Source organism: Gallinula chloropus (assembly GCF_964237585.1).
Source record: "Gallinula chloropus genome assembly, chromosome: 2".
In the NCBI taxonomy this organism is placed as follows: Eukaryota; Metazoa; Chordata; class Aves; order Gruiformes; family Rallidae; genus Gallinula; species Gallinula chloropus.
Genome location: NC_140086.1, coordinates 71,441,758 through 71,466,595, shown reverse-complemented (window position 1 = coordinate 71,466,595; position 24,838 = coordinate 71,441,758). Strand labels below are relative to the sequence as shown.

General features: G+C 41.6%; 1 protein-coding gene across 1 annotated transcript in view; it reads left to right on the top strand.

Annotated features, from left to right (window-relative positions):
• Positions 1–17,164, top strand: part of RPRD1A (regulation of nuclear pre-mRNA domain containing 1A) — a gene marked incomplete at both ends in the record, with an annotated part of 39,097 nt that extends 21,933 nt beyond the window's left edge. Inside the window, one exon of the mRNA XM_084279938.1 lies at positions 17,015–17,164. Coding sequence (XP_084136064.1) covers positions 17,015–17,164 — 150 coding nt within the window. The remainder of the gene's footprint in view (positions 1–17,014) is intronic.
• Positions 17,165–24,838: the final 7,674 nt, after the last annotated feature.

The following is a 24,838-nucleotide window of genomic DNA, read 5'->3' as shown; positions in this document are numbered from 1 at the left end:
CAACCCCCCTCCAGTAAACACGGTTGTCTTCACTAGATCAGGTTTCTCAGAGCCCCATCAAGTCTGACCTTGAAAGTCTCCAGGGATGGAGTCTCTACCACCTCTCTGGGCAGCCTGTTCCAGTGTGACCAAGACAAGGATAACTTTTTGGTTTAATTCTGTTGTCAAATCAAAATGACTTGATTTCATATTCGAGCTACTTTAATCAGACACCAAAACTTGTTTCTCTAGTTTAAATTCATTATGATCTTGCGCAGTGGTACTACCGAACTTGACACAAGCTTTATTGTGACTGTTCCAGATATATTTTATGGTCTGTATGCTCTTTTCAAGTAAGCTACTGGTGATCTGAAGGACACCTTCAGCTTTCCTGTGAATTAAAAATTTTCCCTCTGAAGTTCTTACTAGAGGTACAAGCAAGCAGACAAAGATTAGCCAACAGGCAGAGTTTTAACGTAGTAGTGAGGTCTTCCAGTAGCTCTACAATTCCTGTTTTTTAAGTAACTGCTGCTTAAGTAGCAGATCCTGAAAGAAACTTCCATGTCTTTTCAGCTAAGACTAAACGTAGGGGGCAGAAATACTGTTCTGTAGGATTCCGAGTGAAACTGAATTTTATAGATCAAAAACATCACACAACAATGTCTAAGTATAGTAAACCTGGGGCATTTGACTTAAAAAATTAAAATACATATATCCAGTTATCTTACAAAATCAGCTCTTCCTGGTTGAAGAGCTCACAGAGGAGTAGATCACTTCATGGAGCAGTAGAGCCCCAGCTGAGAAAAGGTCAAAACTGTTAAAGAAAATAATGCTACTCTTAGCCAGGCTGTTGCTGAAGAATCCAGTTCTTAAAAACAGTCTGTACCTTTCTGTTAAAGCATGCAGAGGAAAGGTGGAGTTCTGAATTCTTCTTCTCGGGTAGTAGTGACTGTAGTTTAATTAATACTGTCCTGCTTCTGATAATTGATCTCCCAAGAACGATCGCCTTTTTTCCTGGAGAAGCCAAGCTGGAAGCTTACCTCTTTACTGAAACATGAATCAAAGTGCTGAGGGGGGAACGGGAGGAGGAGAACTGCAAGGCTTTTGAGTGATGCTTGGATTGGAATTGGAAGCTGAGATCTATAGTATAGTATCCAAACACAAACGTTTGGTTTGGGGTGTTTTTTCCCTAGCACTTTATTTTAAAATGCTGTTTTAGAAGCTGGATTATTTTCTTCATACCTAGATTTCTGTGATTGAGAGGGGTATGGTACAGGTGTCTGGGGGGGGGCAGGGGGGTATGAGTTGGGGGGGGGAAATAACTTGCAAGCTGTGAATTCAAATGTTCAGCACAGTGCAAAAACCCCAGCGCTCATTACTGACTGTCTTGAATCTGTATGCGTTGTTTCGGGGGGGCAGAGCTGGGGGCCAGTAATGGAAAAGTAAGAGACATTGGAAGAGCTGTTTCAGCAGCGTGAGGAAACCATCCCACACGCTGTGCTTGCAGAGAAGTAGTTTGATAGCTGTGGAAAGGGAAAAATGGAAGAAGTTCTTTGTCCTGGGAGAGCTCACCATTGCCAACATGGGTGTAACGCGGTCCTTATACTTGCCTTAAAATTTAATTCTAGGCCAAAGGAAGGGCCAGAGTACATGGATTTCTCTGTTCAGGCTGAAACCGTCGTGAAGCTTTTCAGTCCTGCAAAAAGTAAAAGAACACTGGATTAGTCTACACTGGAGTTGTTGGTAAAGTTTTTCAACTGCCAAAATCTGGAATGCTGTGTACTAAAATTATGGAAATAAGGAGAAACAATGCAGGGAACAAATCAGTATGATGTGAAATCCTGTAAATGAACTCTATGTTATCTTGGAATTTCATTCTGCTAAGATAGCATGAAGATGTCTCCCAGATAAAAAGTGCATTAAGTGGTGATTTAGAGAGGAAAAACCACTTTCAACACTTCTTGTCTGCTGCTGGCTGCGCATGGTGAGGAAGGGGAGAGAGCTGCTATAACAGGAGGCTTATAGGTATTGCGCTAGTCTGATTTCTCAGAAGACTTGACTGTTGCAGTCGTGCTGCCAGTCTATTAGTCCTTACACATGACAGGGAAACAATCTTAAAAATAATTTCCTTAAAAGTTTGATTAAATCAGTTTTGGTTAGAAGCGGATAGAAGAGGCGCGAAGGGATGCTTCAGTAGCTCTTTCCCTCAGTCTGCTGTCTGGTCAGCCTGTGGAGCATGGAACCTGCTGTGCTCTCTGCTGCTCTCTGCCAAAACAATAGTTGGGCGATGTAGGAAATGTTGAGGGATATTGGGATGGGGAGGGGAGAGTTGGAGGGGGCACATGGGATGGGGGTTGCTGTGGCATGGAGTGTTGGGCTAGTTCTGGGTTGGAGTTAGGACATTCAGGTGTTTCTTTACAGGAATCAAATAGCATCACCATTCACTGAATATTGTTTTACCTCTGTGCTGTCTCACATTGAATAAATGGTTACCACTGAGGATGTAAAATGTTTGCCTGTGACAATAGGATTGAAATGGTATTTCTCTGAAAGAGAAGTCTGAAGAGCCAGTGATTTGAGCTGCTTGGTCTCCAGCACCGCGTGCCGCTTTATTTTCTTGCCTGATTCACCTTTTTTTTCTTTCACAAATGCACCTTCTAAAATATTTTTTCATCTGTGAAATTGACCTGTCGGGGTTCTGATTTCTCAGTGATTTTGTAATTTAGCAATATATTAGGAATTCAGATTGATTTAAAAACCCCTCACTGTTGCACAGTTATCAAATACAGTACACTACTCCAAGAAAACAGAAAAATCTGCTGTCAACTTTTTCAAATTGAAGAAGAGCTTCAGTATTTAAAGGGGATAGTACACATTTAGATGGCAATGTTTAACACTGTGAGGAAGTAATTGTACTTACTTGATTTTCTGCACTTCTACATTATCAAATTAAAAACAAAAAAAAACCCCAACCCACCGAACTTTTTAAAACCAGTAAGAATGGTATTTTTGAGGGACATGAGAGGAATGTCTTGTTAGATTTTAGGCAGAAAATTTAGTGAACATGAGGCACATTTTATTTATTAGTGAACAAAATGATGACTCTGAGGAGGTAAATTACAGTTAACAGCATTATCCAGACCCAGCCTTATCTACCTCAATCAGACTGGGTTTGCAGTGTAGAGAGATCAGTTCTCTCTCCAAAGCTGCATTGGTTTGACGCAGCGTGCCTGCCATGTGAGTGGGGATGAGGGAGGAAGCTGAGAAGTAGGAAGAAGGCCACATGCTGTTAGAAATAATCATGGAAATTACAGTAGATGTGCACCAGGGGGCTGGAATATTGATCAATATTCTGTAATTTAGCACAAGTCCTGCAGTACTTTCAGCTATTCTGTGAGTCTTTGAATTAAGTATAGGCTAGTGTTAACTAATTGGTAAAAATCACAAAATTAAGCCTTTGGTCTTGCCTGCAAGTTACATGTTTCCTCTCTGCATTTTGGGGTTTTGTTCTTTTTTGCTTGTGGGGTTGTTTTTTTTTCTCTCTCTCTCTTCCCCATGTATCCAAATCAGAGTTTTGTCTGCTGCTTTGTCTTTGAGGGCCTGTAACCCAGATGTGGAGATTCAGTTTTGCAGTCAGCACGTGCAATGGTTTTAAAGCTCTGCTGCATCCAGAGCTTGGGACGTTTAGTGGTGTTTTGTTATTACATTGCAAGAGGGGGAGAGTAAAGTTTTGAAAGACACAGATTTGAAAGTTGGAGATAAAGTGTTTGAGCTTTGAGTTCCACCATTCAAAAGATTTTTATTTTGAAGTAATTTCTAAAAATAGCACATTAATGACACATCAAGAATAGCAATAACGCAAAGTGAAGGAGGCTGGAGAAGCAAGATTTACATCTGACTGGTCCTAGAGGACAAGTAGATACTACTTTGCTTTAGTTCCTCAAATGTTAGGTTCTTATTATCCCTTTCCATTCCTAATTTTGTGTTTCTTTTCATCCTTTGTCAGTTCATCCTTAAGTCAGTTCATTTTACTGTGCCCCAAATATTTCCTTCATCAGACAGCAAAAGAGTTAGAGGAGCAACATTACTTGTTTGATCCAGAGTTGTGCCTATAAACAAGCTCTTGGATTTTACATGGAGCAATGAGCTCCTTGTAGCTTCTTTAAAAAGAAGCCTCAGAGCTGTCCTGACCACGACGAATGTGAGCCCTTTGATCGTAAACTCAGTAGAAGGCAGAAGACTGAGCAGATGATCTTAACTCCCCCAAGTGTTACAGTTGGCAATGTTTCAAACAGAGATTTAATATAATTTATTTCTAGGTTGCTAGTAACTACTGGAGTAGGAGGAGGAATGACTCTTCAAGGGCATGAGATAGGAAGTATCAGTCATTTCCTGCGTCATACCCTAATTCGTTATTTATGATCATAGCTATCACTTTATTTACTCTTTTCTCAGCTTTTGCTCTGCTTTCTCCTCAACCCACGGTCGCTAATAAAACACTGAGAACATTGCACTGGTATAAAATCTCTTCCTTTCCCTCCTTCCACCTCGTCTTTGCTACCCTATACGTCGAGACTCAGCAGCAAAGCTGAAGCTGGTGCTATGCGTTGCCTGAGTCCAGAGTATGAAGGAGAAACCTGGTTAAATTCTCCTCCCATCTCCTCCAAGCCCTCCCATTTTAAGCTCCACGTTTTCTGATGGAGCTTCATTTATTCTCAACCCACACTACAGTAGGAGCTGTTACACTTCGTGCTACTCCTTGAGTCCTAGAGGGGTGCTGCTCTGTTACTACTAGCTGTCGCTGTTACTGAGATTGGACTCTAAAGGAACTTGCAACTGCTTTCAGACCAGGTAGTTAAAGATTGCTGCTCTGATGTATGTGCAAAGCATAAAATTATTATTAGCATATTTTTTTCAAATCTTATGGTTGAAGCTCGAGAAGCTTCTTGTCACTGGTGTGCTGACTGAGCATTTCATTTACTCCATTTGTGTCCTTCACACTCCATGTAGGCATGTACAACTTGGCAGATATCCTAGACCCAAATCCTTGAAGACATGCTGGGTAACAGCCACTGTAGTCTGTGGAAAATTAATGTTCTTTTCATGCATGTGATCAGAAATACATGCTCAATAGTAGGTTTTAATTTTATGTTTCTGTTAAATGATAAGCAGTAATTCTTGGGCTTCTAAGGGTGGTTCTGTATGTTGGCTGTAGAGCAATCCTGGTCACTTGAACTTCAGTTTTGGAGTTACCTGTAAGTATTCATTGTCTTCTGGTGTCTGAATAGCTAGCATCTAGTTAAGTAATAGCTAAAACAGCAAGAGAGTTTATAGAAGCTATTCCTAAAAATACAGGAAGTAATAAAGGCTGGGATGTATATAGTTTTTAGCTATTTTCAGTTAAAAAATACTCTGGGTTTGCATCTTTCCATGTAACTGAGAAAGGTTCACTATTTAATTATGTATTAATTGAAGAACTTGTAATTGTGAGAGCAAATTTATTTTCTGCATGTAAACCCCTTGCCATCTTTCAGTAGGAGAAAGTTACAGGAAATTACCTGAATTTCTCTGGAGCTCCGATAAAAACATAACTGCAGAGTTGATCTGTGAGGGACAGCAGGCAGGCTCTCCATGCAGCCCTGGGAGGTAGCGGTGTCCATACAACTCTGAAAACTCTGTGAGGTCAAAGCTTACATTCAAGTGATTTCTGCAGGAGACACACTCTACACAGCCCACAAAAATGTGTAATGGCAGGATGGCTTTCTCATGCCGCTGGGTACAGCCTTGTTTGTCAAAGCACCTTGCCCAGTTTTCCATGGCACGTGTGTTTAACAAGACTTTCTGTTCAGTATTTGGTTACCTAGCATGCTTTTGTGCTACAGCACACAGTGTTTGCTGTGCTTGCCAACTTTCTCCTCCGAAGTTCATTGGAGCTAGAAACGTAATGAAGTGTGCCCTGCACAGTTCAGATTTCAACCTACTTGTGAATGACTGTGGGGAGGGTTTTTTTAGCTGGCTTCACTTGGTGCTGATGTCTTGTCTCTTGATAGCGTAGCTGCAAGCATGTCACTTTCCCTGAACAGTGGCAAAGGTATGGGTTTGTAGTTTTTAACTGTGGAAAGGGGGACAGTTGTGTGCTCTGTGCTCCATCAGCAGTTAGTCTCTCCTGATGCACCCTTCTCAGGAAAGCCTCCTCTCACAATGGTGTTGCAGTATTGAGGATGAGCCAGAGCTGGCTGGAAGTCTGAGGGGCTCATTTGGGCTGCTAAGCCCCTTCAGCTCGCAGTGCCTGGCTACCGTGATTTTTGTTTTTTCACTGGCAGATGGGTTTGCAAAATGCCAGTAGAGAAATTAGCTTTTGGGTTACAAGCCTTAAAGAAATAAATAATAATTGAATGCATGGGGACTTTTACAGTCACTCTTTAAGGTAGTATCTTAAGCTTGGATGCAAGCCTTTATACTTTACTATGCCATGGTCAGATCATAAATCATTTGCTATTAGTGTACCTTGGATTTAGTGCTGTTCGTTATCGTGTCTCCCCTCCGCCATGAGGGGAAATGTTGCCCTTCTGCATGATTGTTGCCCCAGAGTGAAAGCGAAGTGGCATATGCCGGCCTAATCCACACCTGCTGCCTTGGAGCAGGCCCAAAGCACATAAAACACGTACCCACATTCTTCATAACCATGTACTCTATCCCACAATTCACCATGTCCAGCAGACCAGAAATCTTAAGAGATGTCCTGGCAGGCTGGTTTTGCTGTGCCAATTAGTCAATCCAGCTCCTGCTTTGAACTTCAGGTGCAGATTCAGGGTTTGTTTCCCTTGATGGAAGTTGCAGTCATCAGGTGCCAGGTGTGATTTATTTTTACTTCTTTCAAAATACATGTTTATGAGAGATCAGGAATGACGAACTCAAGGACAGATGAGTCTTGCTGGTTCCCTGAACAAGTAGGGAAGAGGTGGACAAGTATTTTTGAAGTTATTAACTTGCTCTACAAGCCATGTATATTCAGTTGGTATTCAGTTCAGTTTGCCTCAACGGTGAGTGCTCGTCTGCAGCAAATGTGCATTCTCCATCACTGCTTCAGGCCTTGTTTTCTCAGAGAATTTGAAACAGCTCACCGGCAGAATGAGACAGATGTAACGAGCTTGCAATTTGGGCATCAAATCTGATAAAACCCACGCTCTTTCCTGCTTTCCTAAGGTACTGTAAGGAATATAGTTTTAAAAGACTTTAGGTTCATGTTTTGGCCTGCACAAATGGAAGTAGAGCCCTAGTTTGTTCTCTGCAACCTGTGAGATTAATTTAAAACAGTGGGAAGTTTGTAAGAACAAGAGAAATTTGGAGTGTCTGTCATACAAAAAACCCCAGGGTAATGTACCTGGCAAAAATGTACCCAAGTGACGGGCATGGAGAAGCACATGGCAAATGAGGGAATTTAGAGTGATTTACTATTTAGTATAATTCCTTTTTTTAAAAAACACTGTGGAACCCAAATAACTAGTGTAAGAGATACAGATATTTTAGATATTTACAGGTGTTTTTATTACAGTGTACTGAATAGTTAGAAAGCTCAGTCATCAGAATCTTTATCAGGATTATGTGAAATGCTGCTGTACTTAGCAAACAGTGTCTCTTCTTCCATGTTCCACTCTATTCCAGAATTAGACGTTTATTAATAATTGGATGAAAATAAAATGAAAGAACTTCTCACATATGCAATGTGTACTGAATTACTCGTGATTTCATTTGTAAATATCTTAGTAGTGAATTACTTTAATGACATTTAACATACTGTGTTCTCCTCATGACCTCAACTTCCAAGGTCACTTCATCCAGAGCTGGGTAGAAATACAGACCTAAACACCAGAAGATCCCACAGGTACTCTTAGAGCTTCTATATAAACCAGGATAATAATTTTAAAGACCTTTTTAATGAAATGCAGGTGGCTTGAATGGATGAAAGTTGCTTTAAAAAGCTAAGACATGTTGGATAGAAAGGATTGCTAACCTCTGATACTTGTTTTCTTTTTATCAGTAGATCACAGAAGGATGTGCATTAGTGGCATTATTGCAAGGTGTAGGCTTTTGGGAGGAAAATAGTTCATAATGGGAAAGAAAACTTCAGGAAAAATGCTGTCTTTCCTTGTTCTTTTTAATGTTGTTTACTTGTTCTGTGTTCTGCTTTCTCTCTAGACTTTTTCTTTAGTCACTCATCATTCCTGCCCTGGCAACCTCTTTTTAGACCCCTTTTATTATCAAATAAAACTAGTTCTTTGAACAATTCATAATCGGGTAAATAGTGTCGAAAATGGATGGGTGTGGCAAGTGTGCTCCCCGAAATCGGTTGTTGGATAAGGCACTGTAACATAGTGAGTTTTTCTTCTAATTGCTGTGTGCTCCCTATTGGTATCACTTCCCTTATTCAAGACATTCTCATCATAGTATTTTTTTAATATTAGAACTGGGTAAGCACTACTGTGGGTTGGAGGGTTTTTTTTTGTTTTGTTTTTTTTTAAATTATAAAACTTGAATCTCTGTGCTTTGTTAGAAGATGAAGGGGTTTTCCTTTCTCGTTGGCTGTGGAAGGGTCCCAATTGTTTGCTTCCTGCAGGGTAGAGTTTTCATTGGAGATATTCCCACAGGACATGTGAGGGGCAGCTTCAAGAAGTCAGTCAGAGTATCTCCTGCTGCTCTGCAGTTCTCCCTTCCCAGCGTTACCTTTCTCACATCCCCATCCTCATCACTGAACACTGTGTTTGAAATCTCTTACTTCACACACAAGAAAGGAGAGAAAAACAAAATTACCATGCAGCATATCGACAGTTTATCTCACACAGATAATTATCCTCATTAGTTGTGTAAACTATAATTTTCAGTGTTCCCTCGATGCTGAGCACTTTGAACTGCTGTTAAAGCAGATTGGGTTTGTGGACACTTATCTTTGAGCTGTAAAGAAATTCTCTTCTTCAGAATCTCCATCTCTAAAATGGATGTTTCAACCTATTTAATGAAGTAGTGAGAATAAGTTGGCAAGTATAGTAAGAAGCTGCCCATCTTTAAAAAATTAGTATATGCACATTGGATGACCCCCTGGCATTTCTTGGGTTATTTTGAGAACTATTCTTTAAAAATCTCTTTAGGAAGTAGCCACGTGCTGTCCAAGTACGACTGTTCTGACATTGTCAGGTAGTTGTCCTTCACAGCTGGTTCTTTGGGCTGGACAAACTGGGAAGGTAAAAGGCAGAAATAAGTAATAATGTTATAAAAAATGTAGTCTGAAGATCTTACTCAAAAAGTCTAAGGCCAGTTTTGCACAGACAGACCTGCACCGATTGATTGCTGAAATGAACAAGGTCAACAGCCCAGGCTCACAAATATCAGAAAGTTGAGGTACTCCACCTCTATTACTTGTATTTATTTCATTTGAAATATAGCTAATACCTTACCTCAGGTCAATAGAACACTCTTGATTCAAACACTTCTCATTCGTTTTCTTCCTTGCTCACAGGCTAACACTGAGCAGCCCTACGCTGTGGTTGAAAAGCTGTATATATTCGCCTGCTTCAAGCTCTCTGCTGCTTGGATTAGGCTGCTGCTTGTGTTTAGCCTTGCTACAATAAAACTAGACCTCACACTTTTACCTTATGTAGGCCTGACTTGGATGAAAGAAAAGGATCTGGAACAGCTGTCTCTGGGTTAGCTAGAGATAAATCCCCTACCTAGTGACCCGCGGTGTTACTTTCATGCTCAGGTTCACTTTTCATCTCCAGATTAGTTACACATAGCCTTGGCTTTACAGAATTTTCATACTTTCAGCTATCCATTTGTCTCTGTTAAATAACGAGCATCAAAGTCCCCGTTTTTGTGGTTCAACACCCACAGCATTCACTTTAGAAGGATGAGTTGCGTGTGTGGAATCTGAAGTCGGAACTGAGACTGTTGGTTGTACTGACCTGCAGGCAAGGACTGCATGAAATGAGGAGCGTGCATCTGACAGACACAGTTCTTACAGTTCAGCCGTTAGGCACAGTAAATATTTGAGGCTGAAGACTTTAAACAGCTGCTCTTGAATGCATTGCTAAAGGTGTGGTTTTTCTAATAGACTATCAAAGTTTTGCATTCATAGATTCCTTATACATTGAACCCTGATATCCTTTAATTTGGATTTCCTTGAGATCATTTGTGAAATGGTTAAACTTTAAGAACCCATCTCTAACTTTACAGCCATTTGGTGTTGGTTTTTTTATTATTTTCAAAACTGTTCTGCTTTATCCCTTGTAAGTGTGTCTGTATAGAGTATCAAATTGAGTATTTGAGCACAATTGCTCAGAATTTTTCTAAAGTACCTGATGGCTTGCCATTATTAGTTCCCCAGAACTTCATTCTGTCAGCCAAGAGTTGAGACTTAGGAATTCAGTGTAATATAAACAACTCTTGGAAGTGTGTAGCTTTGAGTTTATTATAATGGCTAAATTTTCAACCAAGTAAAAATGCTGTATCGGATAACAAAAGGCAAGGAGAGCAAATTTCACCTCAAGCAGGCATCTTTCTTTCAAAGCACTGCTCATATCTCCCATCCTGGAATGCTTTAAATTAAATCATTGTCCTGTAGAGATTATCTAATTAAATCAATGTCTTTAAATAGTAATTTATTTTATAAATTAATTTTCATCACTGTGGACCTTTTGTGATTGAATGGAGGTAAATATAAACAAAGTAAGCATAGTAATACTCCTGGTAATTAAGTCTATAATCCCCTCTATTCTCTTCTTTTTTTTTTTATTTTCACTTTCCCAAACATTAACCAGCTTTTTGCCAACACAGTCTTCAAGAATAAAGCTAAGGACAAGTTTGTAATAAATCAGTCTTAAAAATGACCTTTTATTTGAGATTATATAATACGTGTTCTTTCTCAAAGCATTATGGAATGGGAAAATCTTTCTTTCTGTCAGGGGCATGCAGTTTGATATACAGTGAAAATCAACCTGAATTCAATGAAATGACAAACTATTGGAAAATTATTACTCTTAATCAGAGATTTCTTAAGAAATTACTAATTGCCATGAAGAGCTTCTCTGTTGGAGAGTTGTCCATCTTGGGCTAACTCCTTGGACGACGACTCCTGCAGGTGCAAGTGTATACAGTTCTTCTCTGGGCTAATCATGGGCCAAATGCCTGATCTGAGAGCAGAGAACTTATTCCATGGGTGGGTTGCCCATGGCTCCCATGAGTAATGGGGGGGTGGATGTCAGTGGGTTTGAATAGAGAACTTGGACAAGTGCCCATGGAACTTGGCACCAGAGGCTGCAGAGTTTAAGAAGGGATCCAGGATTAGAGATTACAGATTACAGTAAAGAAAGGAGCAAGAGATCAGCTGGCTGAGAAGAAAGGGAGTGACCAGCCAGAAAAGCCTAATGTCATGAAGGACTGAAATGGGAGGAACTGTAATTCCTTGGCGTTAGGGAAAAGGCAGTTGTGAGTGTATTGGATGTGAGTACAGGCAGGATCTGAGTCTGATGAGAGGCATTGAACAGTCGAACTGGACAAGGAGATAGCTTCTAGGAACAGTATTCAAGGAATGGAGATTGACACCAGGACTCAAGACTGGGGTGAACAAGATCTGAGATACATGAATTGCAGATCTGCAGTGTGTGCCTGTCTGTACCACAGCACAACATTTGACAGTAGACAGTCACTCAATTGAGCGTTCCCCAGGTGGTCACTAATTTAATTTGTGGGTTTCAAGCTTCTGAGTTCATTGTTTCCTGTTGCTTCATTTGCAGACAAGCTGGGAACTCTCTAATACTTTAACTTAATTTAGAAAATTCGCTTTGAAGCATTAAGTTCTTGGTAATTTTAAGTACTAAGAAAAATGAGGTACTTGGAGGATGCTTCATTTTGATCTGTGTGGTTGTAGAGGTTTTCTGAATGACAAATTGCATTTTGTGATGGTGAAGTATGCTATTAGAAAACCTATCAGAACATGTAAATGTGTGTACAGTGGTGAATGTGTGGGGCAGCCAGCACATAGAACAACAAGGAATAAACAGAGCAGTCAGTATGTAGGTGCTCATTGCTTCAGTGCTGTTTATTTTGCTCGGAGTGTGATAAGACCTAATGGAAAACTGATAGATAACTACGTACTGGAAAGCTAAAGCTTTCTTCTGAAAAATCTGTTTCCTAGGGAACAGGCAAAACATGTCCTGGAAAGTTAGCCAAGTCAGTCCTTACCGAAGCTGGTCATAACTGTCCTTGATCTTTCAAACTTGTTTGTGTGTATGATGCATATAGTTGTGTTCATACTCTGCTTTGTCATCATTAACATTGGAAAATAGGTTGAGCTTTTAATCATACTGGTGAAGAATGTGAGCCATGCCAAATTTGTAAAGGCAGCACAAAATTTAACCCTGCTCGTCTGGTTTCCAGCGTGGTAGCGAGACTTGTCTGACTCTTTCAAGTTTAGAGGTCAGTCTCCCTTCCAGGAAAATACCCAGGCTAGGTGAGGCATATGATTTTAATGAAGTGGAATCTATAAACCAATACTATAAACCAATTTCTGAATGTTGTAATCTGAGTATCAGTGTCGCATGCCATTGGCCTTCGTCTGAGCCTTTGGAGAGTTAGTGGTTCCTGTGCTGTTGGACACGGTGCCTGGGCAGCCTTTGTGCTGTCACACAGCTCTGATGTCTGCATCCCAAACAGACCTGCGAAGGCAGCGGGCTCGGTTTTAAATGCTGTGTACATACAGGCCGTGGATGCTGATGTACACCTGTGCCCCCAACACCTTAAAAGCCTTTTAAGCCCTCTGGGTTGGGTTTTTTCCTGCCCTGAGGGTATTGATTTCCACTTTACCTCTCTTTCTGTAGCTAGCAAGGGTGCAGATTAAATGTGTGTTTTCTGCAAATCTTTTACTCTTGCTTTGGAATGAGACTTTGCTTCTTTTCCTTTCGCTTTGCTACACGTTTTCTACCACGCGGTATTTTGATGCGTGCCGTCGCCTCAGTGATCAGGTGAGGGTTCAAAGTCGAATTAATGTTGTAAAGGAAAAGCACCAGGTTGTTTCAGTTGTGGCACCTCTCCATGGCAATTGCATAAACTCTGTATTAAGTCCTATTTCAGCCTCTTTCAGCCTGTTGGGCCTGCCCACATTTTTATTGCTCATGATGATTGTAGCATCTAATCAAAATTTATTCGGCTTTTTTGCCTGGTACTTATTCGATAGAGAATTACAGTAAATCTAGGTGAGAAATCCATAGGTTGTTAGCATAGCTTTCACAAAATACCCATATTCTACCCCTTCGAATAATGTAGTAATCAGTGGGATTCTAATGAGCAAACTAAGTTCTTCTAATTACCTCATATACCTACTTTTATGACTGGAAGTACCCAAAATTACTGCTTGAAAGTAGTGTTATCTTAGACCACTGAAATAATTGAAGAGACACTAATTCCATATATGAGGCTGCACATATATCCCAAGAGTAAGGTTCTCCATAGGTAGCAAGTGACGCACATTATGCTCAGTGTAGCAAAAGAAAACATCATACTTCTGCCTGTCCTTAACTGTTTGAAGTGAATAGCCTGAATATTGCCTCATTTACATGGGGGTAATTTGAAGTATGTCTGAAGATCAACATTATGAAAACAAAATTGGAATTTTCCCTGAGGATTTCTGCAGTTAGAAGTGTGAACCACAGGGGCAAATGGTTACTTTGGTGTATAGTATCCAGCATTTCCAGTGGAGCAAAAGTATCAGAAATGACACATAGCTATTTCTATTTCCACTCTGCTGCCATAAGTAAGTCACATTCTCAATGTCTTCACAGAGGAAAAAAGTTGTAGATACATGCATGTGTTTATGATTAAATGATAATGAGTATTATTGATAATAAGTACTTGATATTCCAGCAGTCCAGAACTACTCAGGTAATGCTGGGACTATACCAAGAGCCTTACAAATGTATCAGTATTTTAAATAGAATCCAAGCTATGAAAAGCAGCTTCTCTGAAAGTACCTCACAACTGCAAAGTCACTATACTTGGAAATCAGCCCTTTTGAAGTTGCTCTCCAGTCATGAAAACTGGACATTTCCAGTAATTTCTAGAATGATAATGGGAGTATCATGAAAAACGAGGTGCACTTGGTAAGGTGAATAACACTTCTACATGTGAGGCAGGGAGGACCATCATGGACATCTAACCTGTAGTTGCAGATTTCACATATGCCATAGATTGCCAAAACTGTATTAAAATTGCATTCTGTAGCTTATACTGCACCAATAACATAGTGAACTGTAAAAACCCATGTAACTTTTTTATTCACTGTAGTTTTATAGTAAAAACCTTGAGCAAACCTTCTCGGAGGTGTCTTTTTTCCAGAAAGGCACAAGGAACAAGTTTTGCCTCCCTGGGACTATGCTAAAGGTCTTGGCCAGAGGAAGGCTGTGTTACGTGGGAGACCAAATTTATGGGAACATTTTCCGTGGTGAGAAAAAGGAACCTACTGTCAGCAATATTGATCAAGCTGATATTCACTTGGCAACAAGTCCCAGGCAAAATTTATATGGAAAATGCTGGATGTCAGAAATGTTATGTTGCTATAGAAATGATTTATTATCAGCTAAAGGGAATTTTAATGGAGTCAAGCAACTGGCAATCTAATTTAAGGGACGTTTTGGAGTAAGGTCTTCAGAGAATACAGCTGCCAAGCGTGACCGGTGTGCATTTGCCCAGCATCACGCTGCCAGCTCATTCCTCATTGACAAAGAACGAACTTCGTCAGGACACCATTTACAAGAGTTAACTGCTGGAATGGTTTTATAGTTAGTTTCTTTTACTAGTTTTTGGGATTTTGAGTGTTCTGTTTCTGCTTACACTTCCCCTCATCCTCTTCTGTGCAGCCACATGCCTTTCACAGCCGTGGCCAGGTCTCCTAGCTTCCACCTCCCTTGTTGCCCAGTGCTCAGTCTCCAGCCATCCTGCTAAATCGTTTTACTAAACAAGGAAGCCTGTCTTTGTCCCCTAAAATAGTAGTCAGGGGGTCTCATCTCTGGACTAAAGCAAACAGTGAAAAGGGCAAGAAGCATTCTGCTGCTGGGTTATTTATGTGCTGCCAAAGAGCTGTGGCTCTTGCAAAGAATCAGCTTGCTGAGGCCTCTGGATGCTCCTGTAACATTACACATGATACAGTAAATTACTCAATGGCCTTTGGACAGCACTGTAAGGATACAGTATCAGGATATGGCCCTTCATTTCCACAGCCATTTCCAGCCATGTCCTGAAGTCAGTTATGCCAGAGAGGATGTTTAGGGCAAGTGTGAGCAAGTGACAGTTTTCCTAGGGCCAAGGGACTGGCAGTTTTAAGATGTCTTTGGTCATCTGTATCATAAAAGGAACTCTGCTTTGCCCTGTGTGCCCTCATCAGGTGTTTATAGTTGTGCTAACTAGGCATCTCTGGGATTTTCACTGTGGTTAGTGTCTGGTAAGACTCTGAACTGTACATGTTATTTAATTTTTAAATATAAACAATAGCGAGGATGTGGTACTAACATTCAGGGATGCTTTTCTCCCTCTCTTTCTATGTAAAGATTTAGCTATTACTTTTTTCTAGCTATGCAATACCTTCTCATTAAGAATTTCATATTCTTCACAGTTCTCTTGCTGCCCTTGGTAAGGAGGCCACGCTGCTGCTAATAGTCACAGACCTTGTTTTTACATGTGTTGGACCTTGTCCAATAATCTTGATCATGTCCCAGGTACTTAACATTTGTACTACTGTACTGCATTCTACTACCAAAAGGTCTTTTGATTGGCCTTCTTTTTTGCTCCATGCTGTTTCCAGTGGGAAAAAAAATGTTTAAAATTATGTTTAGACCTTGTAAATAACGTGGCTATTATTTTTTACAGACTTGGGCACAGTGTTTTTAAACTCTCAAGTGTTTGTATTTGATTTGTGTATGTATTTGTTTACATCCTTTTACAGGATGATGTAGAATTTTTTTCCCAACTTCTATTGAGAAATTGTTATAACCATGAGATCTTGGTTATCCATGGGCTGGTTGTCCAAGTTGTACGTTAAATATTTCTTGTTATTTCCAGCCATTCCCAGGCTGCAGCAAAACCTGCAGCAACACTAGGAAGCATCTGCATTTGATGTGCTGTGAATTACAATGCATTTTCCTGAAACGGTGTTTTGCCTGCTAATGCTTAGCCTCTCTTCCTCTCCAAAGAAATGTGTTTCCAAGGTTTTGAAATGTGAATATCCCTGTAAATTGTATCCTAATCTTACTATGATTTGGATTGTTTTTGTTTTATGTATTCTGCATTGTGTGCTGTATACTTAATGGGTGAGGACTAACTGTATCCAGTGCACTGGTTTACAGTGGTAACTACCATACCTTGTATAATGTTGTGTCATGTGAAAGGTGCCTCAACAAACCGATTATGAGCAGTTCATGAAAGCCTGAGTCCCCAGTTCCAAACTGCCTGGAAACTTAGGGTTAGGTCCATAAACACACTGATGAAATGTGGTTTTTATTATACAATTGATACAAAATAGGAATGGCTGATCAGCAGGCCTGGTTCGGTGGTATTTGGTTGGGTTTTATCTGTTCATCACATGAGCTGAAAGTAACTTCTTTCACATTTTGCCTCCTGGTACTGAGAGTGGTAGTAGGGTACATGTATCCATGATCCTTAACACAGTTTCTAAGAATTATTCCTTTCCACTGGTCACATGGAGGAACACATGTAGCTGTGTTAACAAGGACTGGCTGCCTTGTTGAGCGTTATTTCAAAGTAAAAAGAAAAGTAACCCCAGGGCTGTGCTTCCAAAGCCGGGTGCTGACAAAATGCTCGAGCTGATGCCTCTGCCTCCAGGATACCCAGTTCTCTGGGCTCTCACCTATGAAGGGCTGTTTAGTCACCTAGCTCACAGAAGGAATGCTTTCCTTAGAAAATGGCAAGTGTGGTAAATAGGAAGGGCTGGTATTAGCCAGAGAGTCTGACGCTGAATTCTTCTGCGTTACAGGAGTACAAACGGAAGCTAGCCAGAGTGTCCCAGGTACGGAAAGAGCTCCGGTCGCGCATCCAGAACCTGCCTGACCTCTCTCGCCTTCCCAACGTCACAGGCAGCCACGTACATCTACCGTTCGCAGGAGACATCTACAGCGATGACTGACTGCAAGAACATCCTTCCACAAACCTCTACTTTTCTGTGAAATGAGGGGTAGGTCAGACTGATTGGTACTCTTGTAGTATTATTTTTGTATATTGTTGGCGAGTGTCAGTAAAAATACTCTAATAATTTATAAAAAATGGTTTAAAAAGTTGATTTGTTTACTATTCTATTGGCGAGTGGACATAAGGGTACATTTATAAAAGTGGCATCTGTGTCTATTACATTGAAGAATGGGTAACTCTCTTATCTTTTGTAAAGATTTTAGTTGGGTGCTCTGTAAAAAAAAAAAAAAAAAACATGCTAAGATTTTTCCTATGTACCCTGCATTTAATGTAGATCAACATATAATCAATGCATACTTCTAACTGAAGACATTTCAGTTGCTAGTGAGGGAAGTGACATGTGGAAATCACAGGCCTGTGTTTGCAAGAAGGTCGATGCACGTTAATGCAAAGCCAGAAGCGATCTTACTGTCCTTCACTTTTAAGTTGCCCACTCCAAAACAAGCCAGGCAGGGTTTCCCGGAGGAAATATCAGTAACCAACTTTGTGTTGAAAAGCATAAATCTGGGCAAGTCGGTGCTGGGCAAGTCTTTAAATGACTCAAAATGCTGCAATATTTCAGTACCGTTTAAAAGCCAGCGTAGGAAGCTATACAATTGACCAGTTCAATTATGTTTCAAAATCCTGACTTTCTTTTTGCAGCCGCTCAGTTTCTAAATTGAGGGACCATTCATTTGTACTCTAATCCCTTCCTGGAACATCCGTCTCCATCTAAAAAAAGGTTAATCCCAGAAATGTGAAGCCATTTTCCAGCTTTAATTAAATTGAAAGGTCATTCTCCAAACTGTCCCAATTGTTCAGTGCCCATTATTAAAATCTGACAATCCCACGTACCATCCACGCACGCGGCAACACGATGACACAGCCGTGCTGCGTGCACCTCGTCACCCACTGCGACACCTCAGGGGCCTGCATGGGCTTCCAGCCCCCCCCCCCTACACACACACCCCTCACCCACTCCAGTCACACGTTTCTAGTTCTTCACTGCCTTTTCTTGCAGAACAGGGGGCGACAGTTCGGGCCTCTGTGCTGGTTAAATTATTGCTGAGCATCTGGTTTTTGGAGAAGGTCCTTCGCGTGGCACAAACGTGGGGTCTGGCTGCGGGTAGCTGAGTTTGTCGAAACACTGTGCGCCAGCTTTTATGTTCACTTAAAAACTTAAAGATCCAGAGGGGCGTCTAGCAGGTTGCCAGAAAAATGGGGGCTCTTCAGTCAGTTGGAGTGAGGCATGTAATCGCTGGGGAGTGATTTAAGAAACGCCTGCCTGTATCTTTGGTGTTTTGGTGGCCTTAAAAGCCTTGGCTGCAAGTGTTCGACTTGGATCTACCGTCGGGAGTATTTATTGATACCGCTTGGTTCATGGGTTTGCATTTGTCAGGTGTTGCTTGGCATCGGTTAAGCTCACAGTTCACACGTTTAACACTCCTCCTCACATGAAAGCAATGTTTTTTATCTATTTATTTTTTTAAACATCTGTTCTTCCTTTTCAAAACCCACAACAATTCAAAATAGTCCTAGAGTGAAGCTGTCGAAGATAGTGATTGATCTGTCACTTGTTACTGACTTCTGCGAGGCTAATTGCCAGAACAGTTGTTGGATGCGAATGGAGAATAATCTTTCTCTTTAAAATAGATACACTTGGACATAAGCACCTCATCTTTTCTCATGGAAGTTGCTGTGAATTAGACCTCAGTTAAGCAGGGGGGAAAAGACCCAAAACAAACCCAAAAGGATAAAAAAATGCCAGCTGTTGACATAGCACCCCATAGCTCACAATGTGGAACAGTAATTTCATCAGAAATTCTGACTGGCAGGACTGTTGTCAAGCGTTCATCCCAGCTCACCCGCTGTCCACAGATTTCTTAGCTTTGAGTGGTGATTTTCCACTCCATAGGAAGAAAGAGGTAACGAATCCAGAGGAGCACTGCTTAAGTCTAATATGCAAAATCAACTAACGCTTATCAGCATTATAGATTCTTGATAAGAAAAAGAATGTTCAGGAACAGGTTTTGTGTTTTAAGTATTTCTTTTCTAGCTTGTCAAACTCAGTTCAGAGATTCGGATGTACGTGCATGTATGTGCATTACAGTTGCAGTTAAAGCTCAGGCTTGATAAAGAATAGCACCACATTTATGAAAAAGATTTAAAGAACTTAGTCTTTTAAGAATTATAAAACAAATTATAAAACAAGAAGGATAAATTGTGAGTTCACAGTTGAAGCCCATCCATGGAAAATTCTGTTTGAACCCAGAGCTGATTGATTGTAAGTGCAGCAGTATGGCTTGTTTACAGTGCACTGAGAGATCCAAGTCTTGGATACTCAAAACCATTAGAAATTAAGCTTAATCAGTCTTTTGCTACCTTAATTAAACAATATTTACGATAATAAAGTTGAAAGCTGAGTTTCCTTGATCTCTCAAGAGTACTAAAAAGGGCCCAACACTTACTTCACTAGATTTGTTTTTCCTGCTCATAACTCTTAGTGACAATGTTGCTTATCTACAGATAATGTCGAGCTGATAAAAGAATGAGGAAAAAAATTCTCACCTTCTTCTTGATGTATATAAGTTTTAATTTTGAGAGAGTGCTATTTTCTGGATATATTTTTCTTTATTTTACTGTGAAATTGTTTACTTAAAGGAATATTTCTTAGCTGGGATTTTTGGTAATGATCCCTCAACATTTGTTTGGAAAAGAGGACTTGCGGAAGGTCAAGTTTGCTCTTCTAGCAAGTGCCACGTGTTGGTGGCTGAGTGGTACGTTGCTTTTTATTTATACAGGAAAGGCATCAGGTATCAACTAGTTAGGAAATGTATCTTGTAACTGCAATAGTAGAGCAGGAGATAATATGGTACGATACAAATGCAGCCCTGTAGTATCAAAAAATACCTCCACATTCTCAGGTCCCAAAGCTTAAGGTACGTACTTCTGACATCTCAGGAAGAAAAGAGGGAAGGGTGCCTCGGAGCTGAAAGGGGGAACACCCCAGAGTGCAAAGGAAAAGCAAAACAAAGGTCGTCTTTTGTCAAAACAGAAATGCTGGAGGTGAAGTTGGGCAGGTGGGATTACGCAGCACAACTTTCCCTTGGGGCTTTACTGCCCTGGGGAAAGAAGGTGTGTGAGTGAACCCTGCCCAGCTCTTCTCACCTGCTCTGGCTCCGCTCACACCAGAACGCCGCCCTACAAAAGGCACAGTTATAAAATATCTGAACATTTTTCATCTAATGAGAACAGCAGCATAATAATTAGATTACTTGCTTCACTGTATTGCACTTTTATTGAGCTTTCTCTGAAAAAAAAGCAAAGACAGTCCTGCAGCTCTTTGCCATGTGAGAACGCTCATCTTGGAGGTCCCTGGGACTGCTTGTATATTCTAGTGTTTGCAGCCTCCAGCCCTGTTTTTGCAGAATGTTTTGAAAGATATCAGGAATATTACCCACTTCTGTGTTGTGTGGCTTTTTTTGTTTGTTTGCTTTTTAATAAATGTGAAGTCCTTAGTTACAAAAAAAATTACCATTCTTAGAAATTGTGTTTCATTGCTCCTTTTGAACACTAAACTACAGCCTGCGGTAACATTAGGTTGTCTGTTTCGCTCCGTTGATGTTTGTGTTAGGCTATTAAAACACCTCAGTTAATCCCTAGCAACACAAGCCCAAACTACCTGCGTAGCTCGTGTTTTAGCCGAGTAGTCTTCTGAATGTCAAGCAGAGAGCATTCACGGCAGTGTAACTGTGTTCCTCTTTACCTGGCCTTTATACAAAGGTGGTGTGTTAGGACTTCCACAGGCTAACACTGCTCTCCCAAGCCAGCCCTAACCCAGTCCAGCCCCTCGACGATGACCCAAAATACATAGGTAGGACGCAGTAGCCCCCTGCACAGATGGCCACGGGAGACACAGAAGTCGTGCACGGGCTTGAGCAGCCCCCTGCAGAAGGGCTGGATTGCAGCCTTTTGTGCCCCCTGCAGATGGGCTGGATTGCAGCCTTTTGTGCCCCCTGCAGAGGGGCTGGATTGCAGCCTTTTGAGACGTAAGGAAATAGATTGACAGGTGTGGGGTTTTGTCAGTTAAAAATATTAGCGAACTAGAAAACCAGCATGTCTAAACTTTGGCAGTTAGGTTTATAAATATTTAGGGGCAGTTCTGCTCATTGCTCACGCATATAATCACAGCGACTGTTCCTGCAAGTCAAGGAAGCAGATTCAAATGTGGTGTCTCAAGTGGAATTTTTTATATTTGTTTTCTTTCAATGAATGACCAATTTTTGTCTCGGCTCCTATTTCAGTGTGTCATTTATCTTGATTAAGTAGTAAATCTCTTCCATCTTGTTACTTAGAAATCTAATTCTGATTTCATCTTTATAATACTTAAAGTATCCTACTAAGCATGATGTTTTTGTGGGAATTTGCAAAAGTTCAATAGCACTCGTTACTTGTTTGCAACCGAAATAGACTCATTTGTTAAAAGCTAACAAGAAAAGTTTGACATGTAAAGATGTTTCATTATTGTGCTTTTCTGACAGAACGTGTAATCCTTGTGTAATTTATGTCTTCAAAAATAACACCTCTATGTATGCTCTTTCATATTTAATAGAATAAAACATTGTTGTAAAAACATATCATTGTGTGTCGCTTGTCTGCTCAGTCTCAGGGTGTGATGTTGCCTGAAGGTAACCTGCTCCCTGCACTGAGGAGCCAACCAGAACCTTGGCGCTGCTGGGGAAATGAGCAATAGTAATTCTGAAGTTTACTACTCTCTGCATTTGTATCGTGTGGGACCATTTTCAGTGAGGAAGCAGTGCATTAGAAAGGCTGAGGTCATCTGCTCTGGCAGTAGGGTTGGACTTGATGATCTCTTGAAGTCCCTTCCAACCCCTGCGATCTGTGATCTTGTGATCTCTCTGGAACTGCAGCTGTTTTCAAAAGGAAACATTGTTCATGTGCCATCTAGTTTGGCCGGAGTTTGTTTCTTCAGAGGTGGGGCTGGCTATGAGGGAACCAGCTGCAATATGCCCAGCTTGGGGTTCCCCATACTGAAAAAGGGGAAAACATCTCGGAGTGATCCTGTAGCTGAGCTGGTTATCTCAGACACACTTTGCCATGTTTTCAGTATGTGGTGTGATGCTGTTACTGTCAACAACACACGTAGCAGTGGGTAAGTGACTGTCGATGACAGCGTAGCAGTGGGTAAGTAGAAGCTGTGAAATTCTGGCCTCCTGAAGTCAGCATGGCATTTCACCTCTGTGGAGAGTTGTTCTGCCAGCGCAAACCAGCAATGCTGTGTGGCAGTGGCTTGGCAGGGAGAGTCTCCTCAGCTGTCTCTGTCATGGCCAACAATTAATTAACCTTCTGTATTTCATTGAGTACAGGAACATTGTATATTCTGAAGGGAAGTGCACATGTGTGTACATATGTGTGTGTGTATATGTATGTATGTACCTATACATATCATATATATGGAGGGGTGGGAGGTGTGTGTGGCCTAAATACCCTGATGATGTGAAAGTTCTGTACCAGAAAAAGCCTATATTAGAGGCTTTGGAATAACATAAAAGCACTTCAGATAGAGAATACCGACTCTGTTAGTGCCCAGTGCTTTGAAGCGTGCTTGTAAAACACGGAATGGCACGCATGGAATTATTATTTCCCCACACACCCCCCACTTCTTTTCCACGGTAAAGTCCAATAGCTTGCAATCACCATCCCTTATAGCCGCATCTGGGCACATCTGGCAACTCTGGTGAGTACCAAGAAGGAGAGGTTTGGAGCGTGACAGAGCCTGTCTGCATTAACAAATGGCACATTACAGTAGCATAATGCACACGAAGTGCAGTGTGTCCGGAGCTCCGTGCCTGGCCTCTACAGTATGCTTATGAGAGAGCTGGGTACCTGAGGCTAGCTCTCCTGTGACCCTGGGGGTAGATGGCCCATTAGCGTTCCCAGCGCTGCCCGGGAGCATGTCTTTGTAGTTGCAGCCGAAAGGAATGTGGGTCACATGCTCTGAGCCCACACAGTGTTGTGTAAAACACACAGGGACCAGGGATGATTAGAGAGATGGGCTTCAAGCTCTCCATCCGCCACATAAATGTCAGTGCACCTTACACATGGAGCAGGTGATGCCCGTGCTGGTTTCACGTAAGCTTCACGGGAAGCACAGCAGTAGAATATGCGATGGGTACACTTTTTATATAAAAATGTATTACAGAACTTGGTTTTCAAATGCTTCTGTATAATACACGGGTTTTTATCAACGAGGCTGAAGTATTTTTCCAGCAGACTGGGTGACAACACCCATCAACGACAGGTGAAAGAACAATGCCACGTTCTACACTGGAGAAGGCGTAAGTCCCAGGTCTGTATTTTGATCAAAGAATGACAGCTGATTTGATCCCACATGGACACTGGAAACAAACAGCAGTGAACCTTTCGGAGATGTGCACAAAAAGGTTACATGCCAATCTTTCTGCCCGTAAGTAGAATTCACAACAAACTGTTCTCCTCCCAGCTCCCTGGATTGCTTGCAAGTTAAGCAGTGGCCACCGAGCCTGCACACACTCCAAGGAAACTGTCAGAACACAAAGGAAAGGAAAATACCTTTAAACCCAAGAATTTAAATGCTTTTAACTGGCAGATTCTTTTCAGAGGGGAAGTCTGAAGCATGATTTGCAGAACTGTCTCCACTATAAACTCCATCCTGAGCTGGGACTTTCCACCGTCCTTTCTCCTCTGACAGCAGAGACTGCTTTAACCTTGACAGTCGCCTGCTGATGTCAAAGCACTTTGGTGCAGTGAGTTAACTACTGTCCAGGGCAAACCCAGCTCTCCAGATCGCAGCCCTGGAAGGAAGCAACTCTGAAGCCTGCCTGGTAAAACTGAAAGACATCTAAGGACAAGGTTCCCTCCTCAACTCAACTCTGCGTGAGACAAGCGACCCGGTTTGGTAGCACCAGGGCAGCTGGGAAGGAAGCACCCCGTACCCTTTGTGACTCTGCAGGCCCAGAGCAGTAACCGAGGGTGCTGAGAGCAGCCTGGCACAGAGCTGTTGGCAGGGAGAGTGCAGCACATCAAGAGCACAGGTTGTTTGGAACCTTTGTATCACCTGCGTTAAAGGCTGTGCTTAAACCATCACAGGTACCAGCGGCCAGCCCAGCAGCTGGGGACACTACCTCAGGCAGGGGGAAGTGCTGCATCCGCAGAAACTACTGCCAAAAGCGTCTGTTTCACTCAAAGGTGTGAAGCAGTGACCAGACCTTTCAAATGCTGTTGTGATCTTAAAGTAGCTGAGTGAGGTGGGGCAAATGGCAACCTCCTCACTCCCAAATCGCTTTCAAGGCCTGCCAAGCTATCTGCCCATCCTGCCGGACCCAGAGCTGCCACCTTCTTCCAACAATACACCCGGGCTTTTGATTATCCGGGCATTAGGGAAAGCAAAGATACCCCAAGCACATTAGCCTGGCTATTTCCCCATCTCCCTCTTGCAGGCAGTCAGTCCCCTGAGAAACAGAGCTTGCTCCTAGAAAATAGGGTCGGTACATTCACAGGGCACACGCTGTTGGCTGGAGCTTTACAGAACTCACTTTGTTGATTTACTAAAACCCAAAGAATACTTATTGCT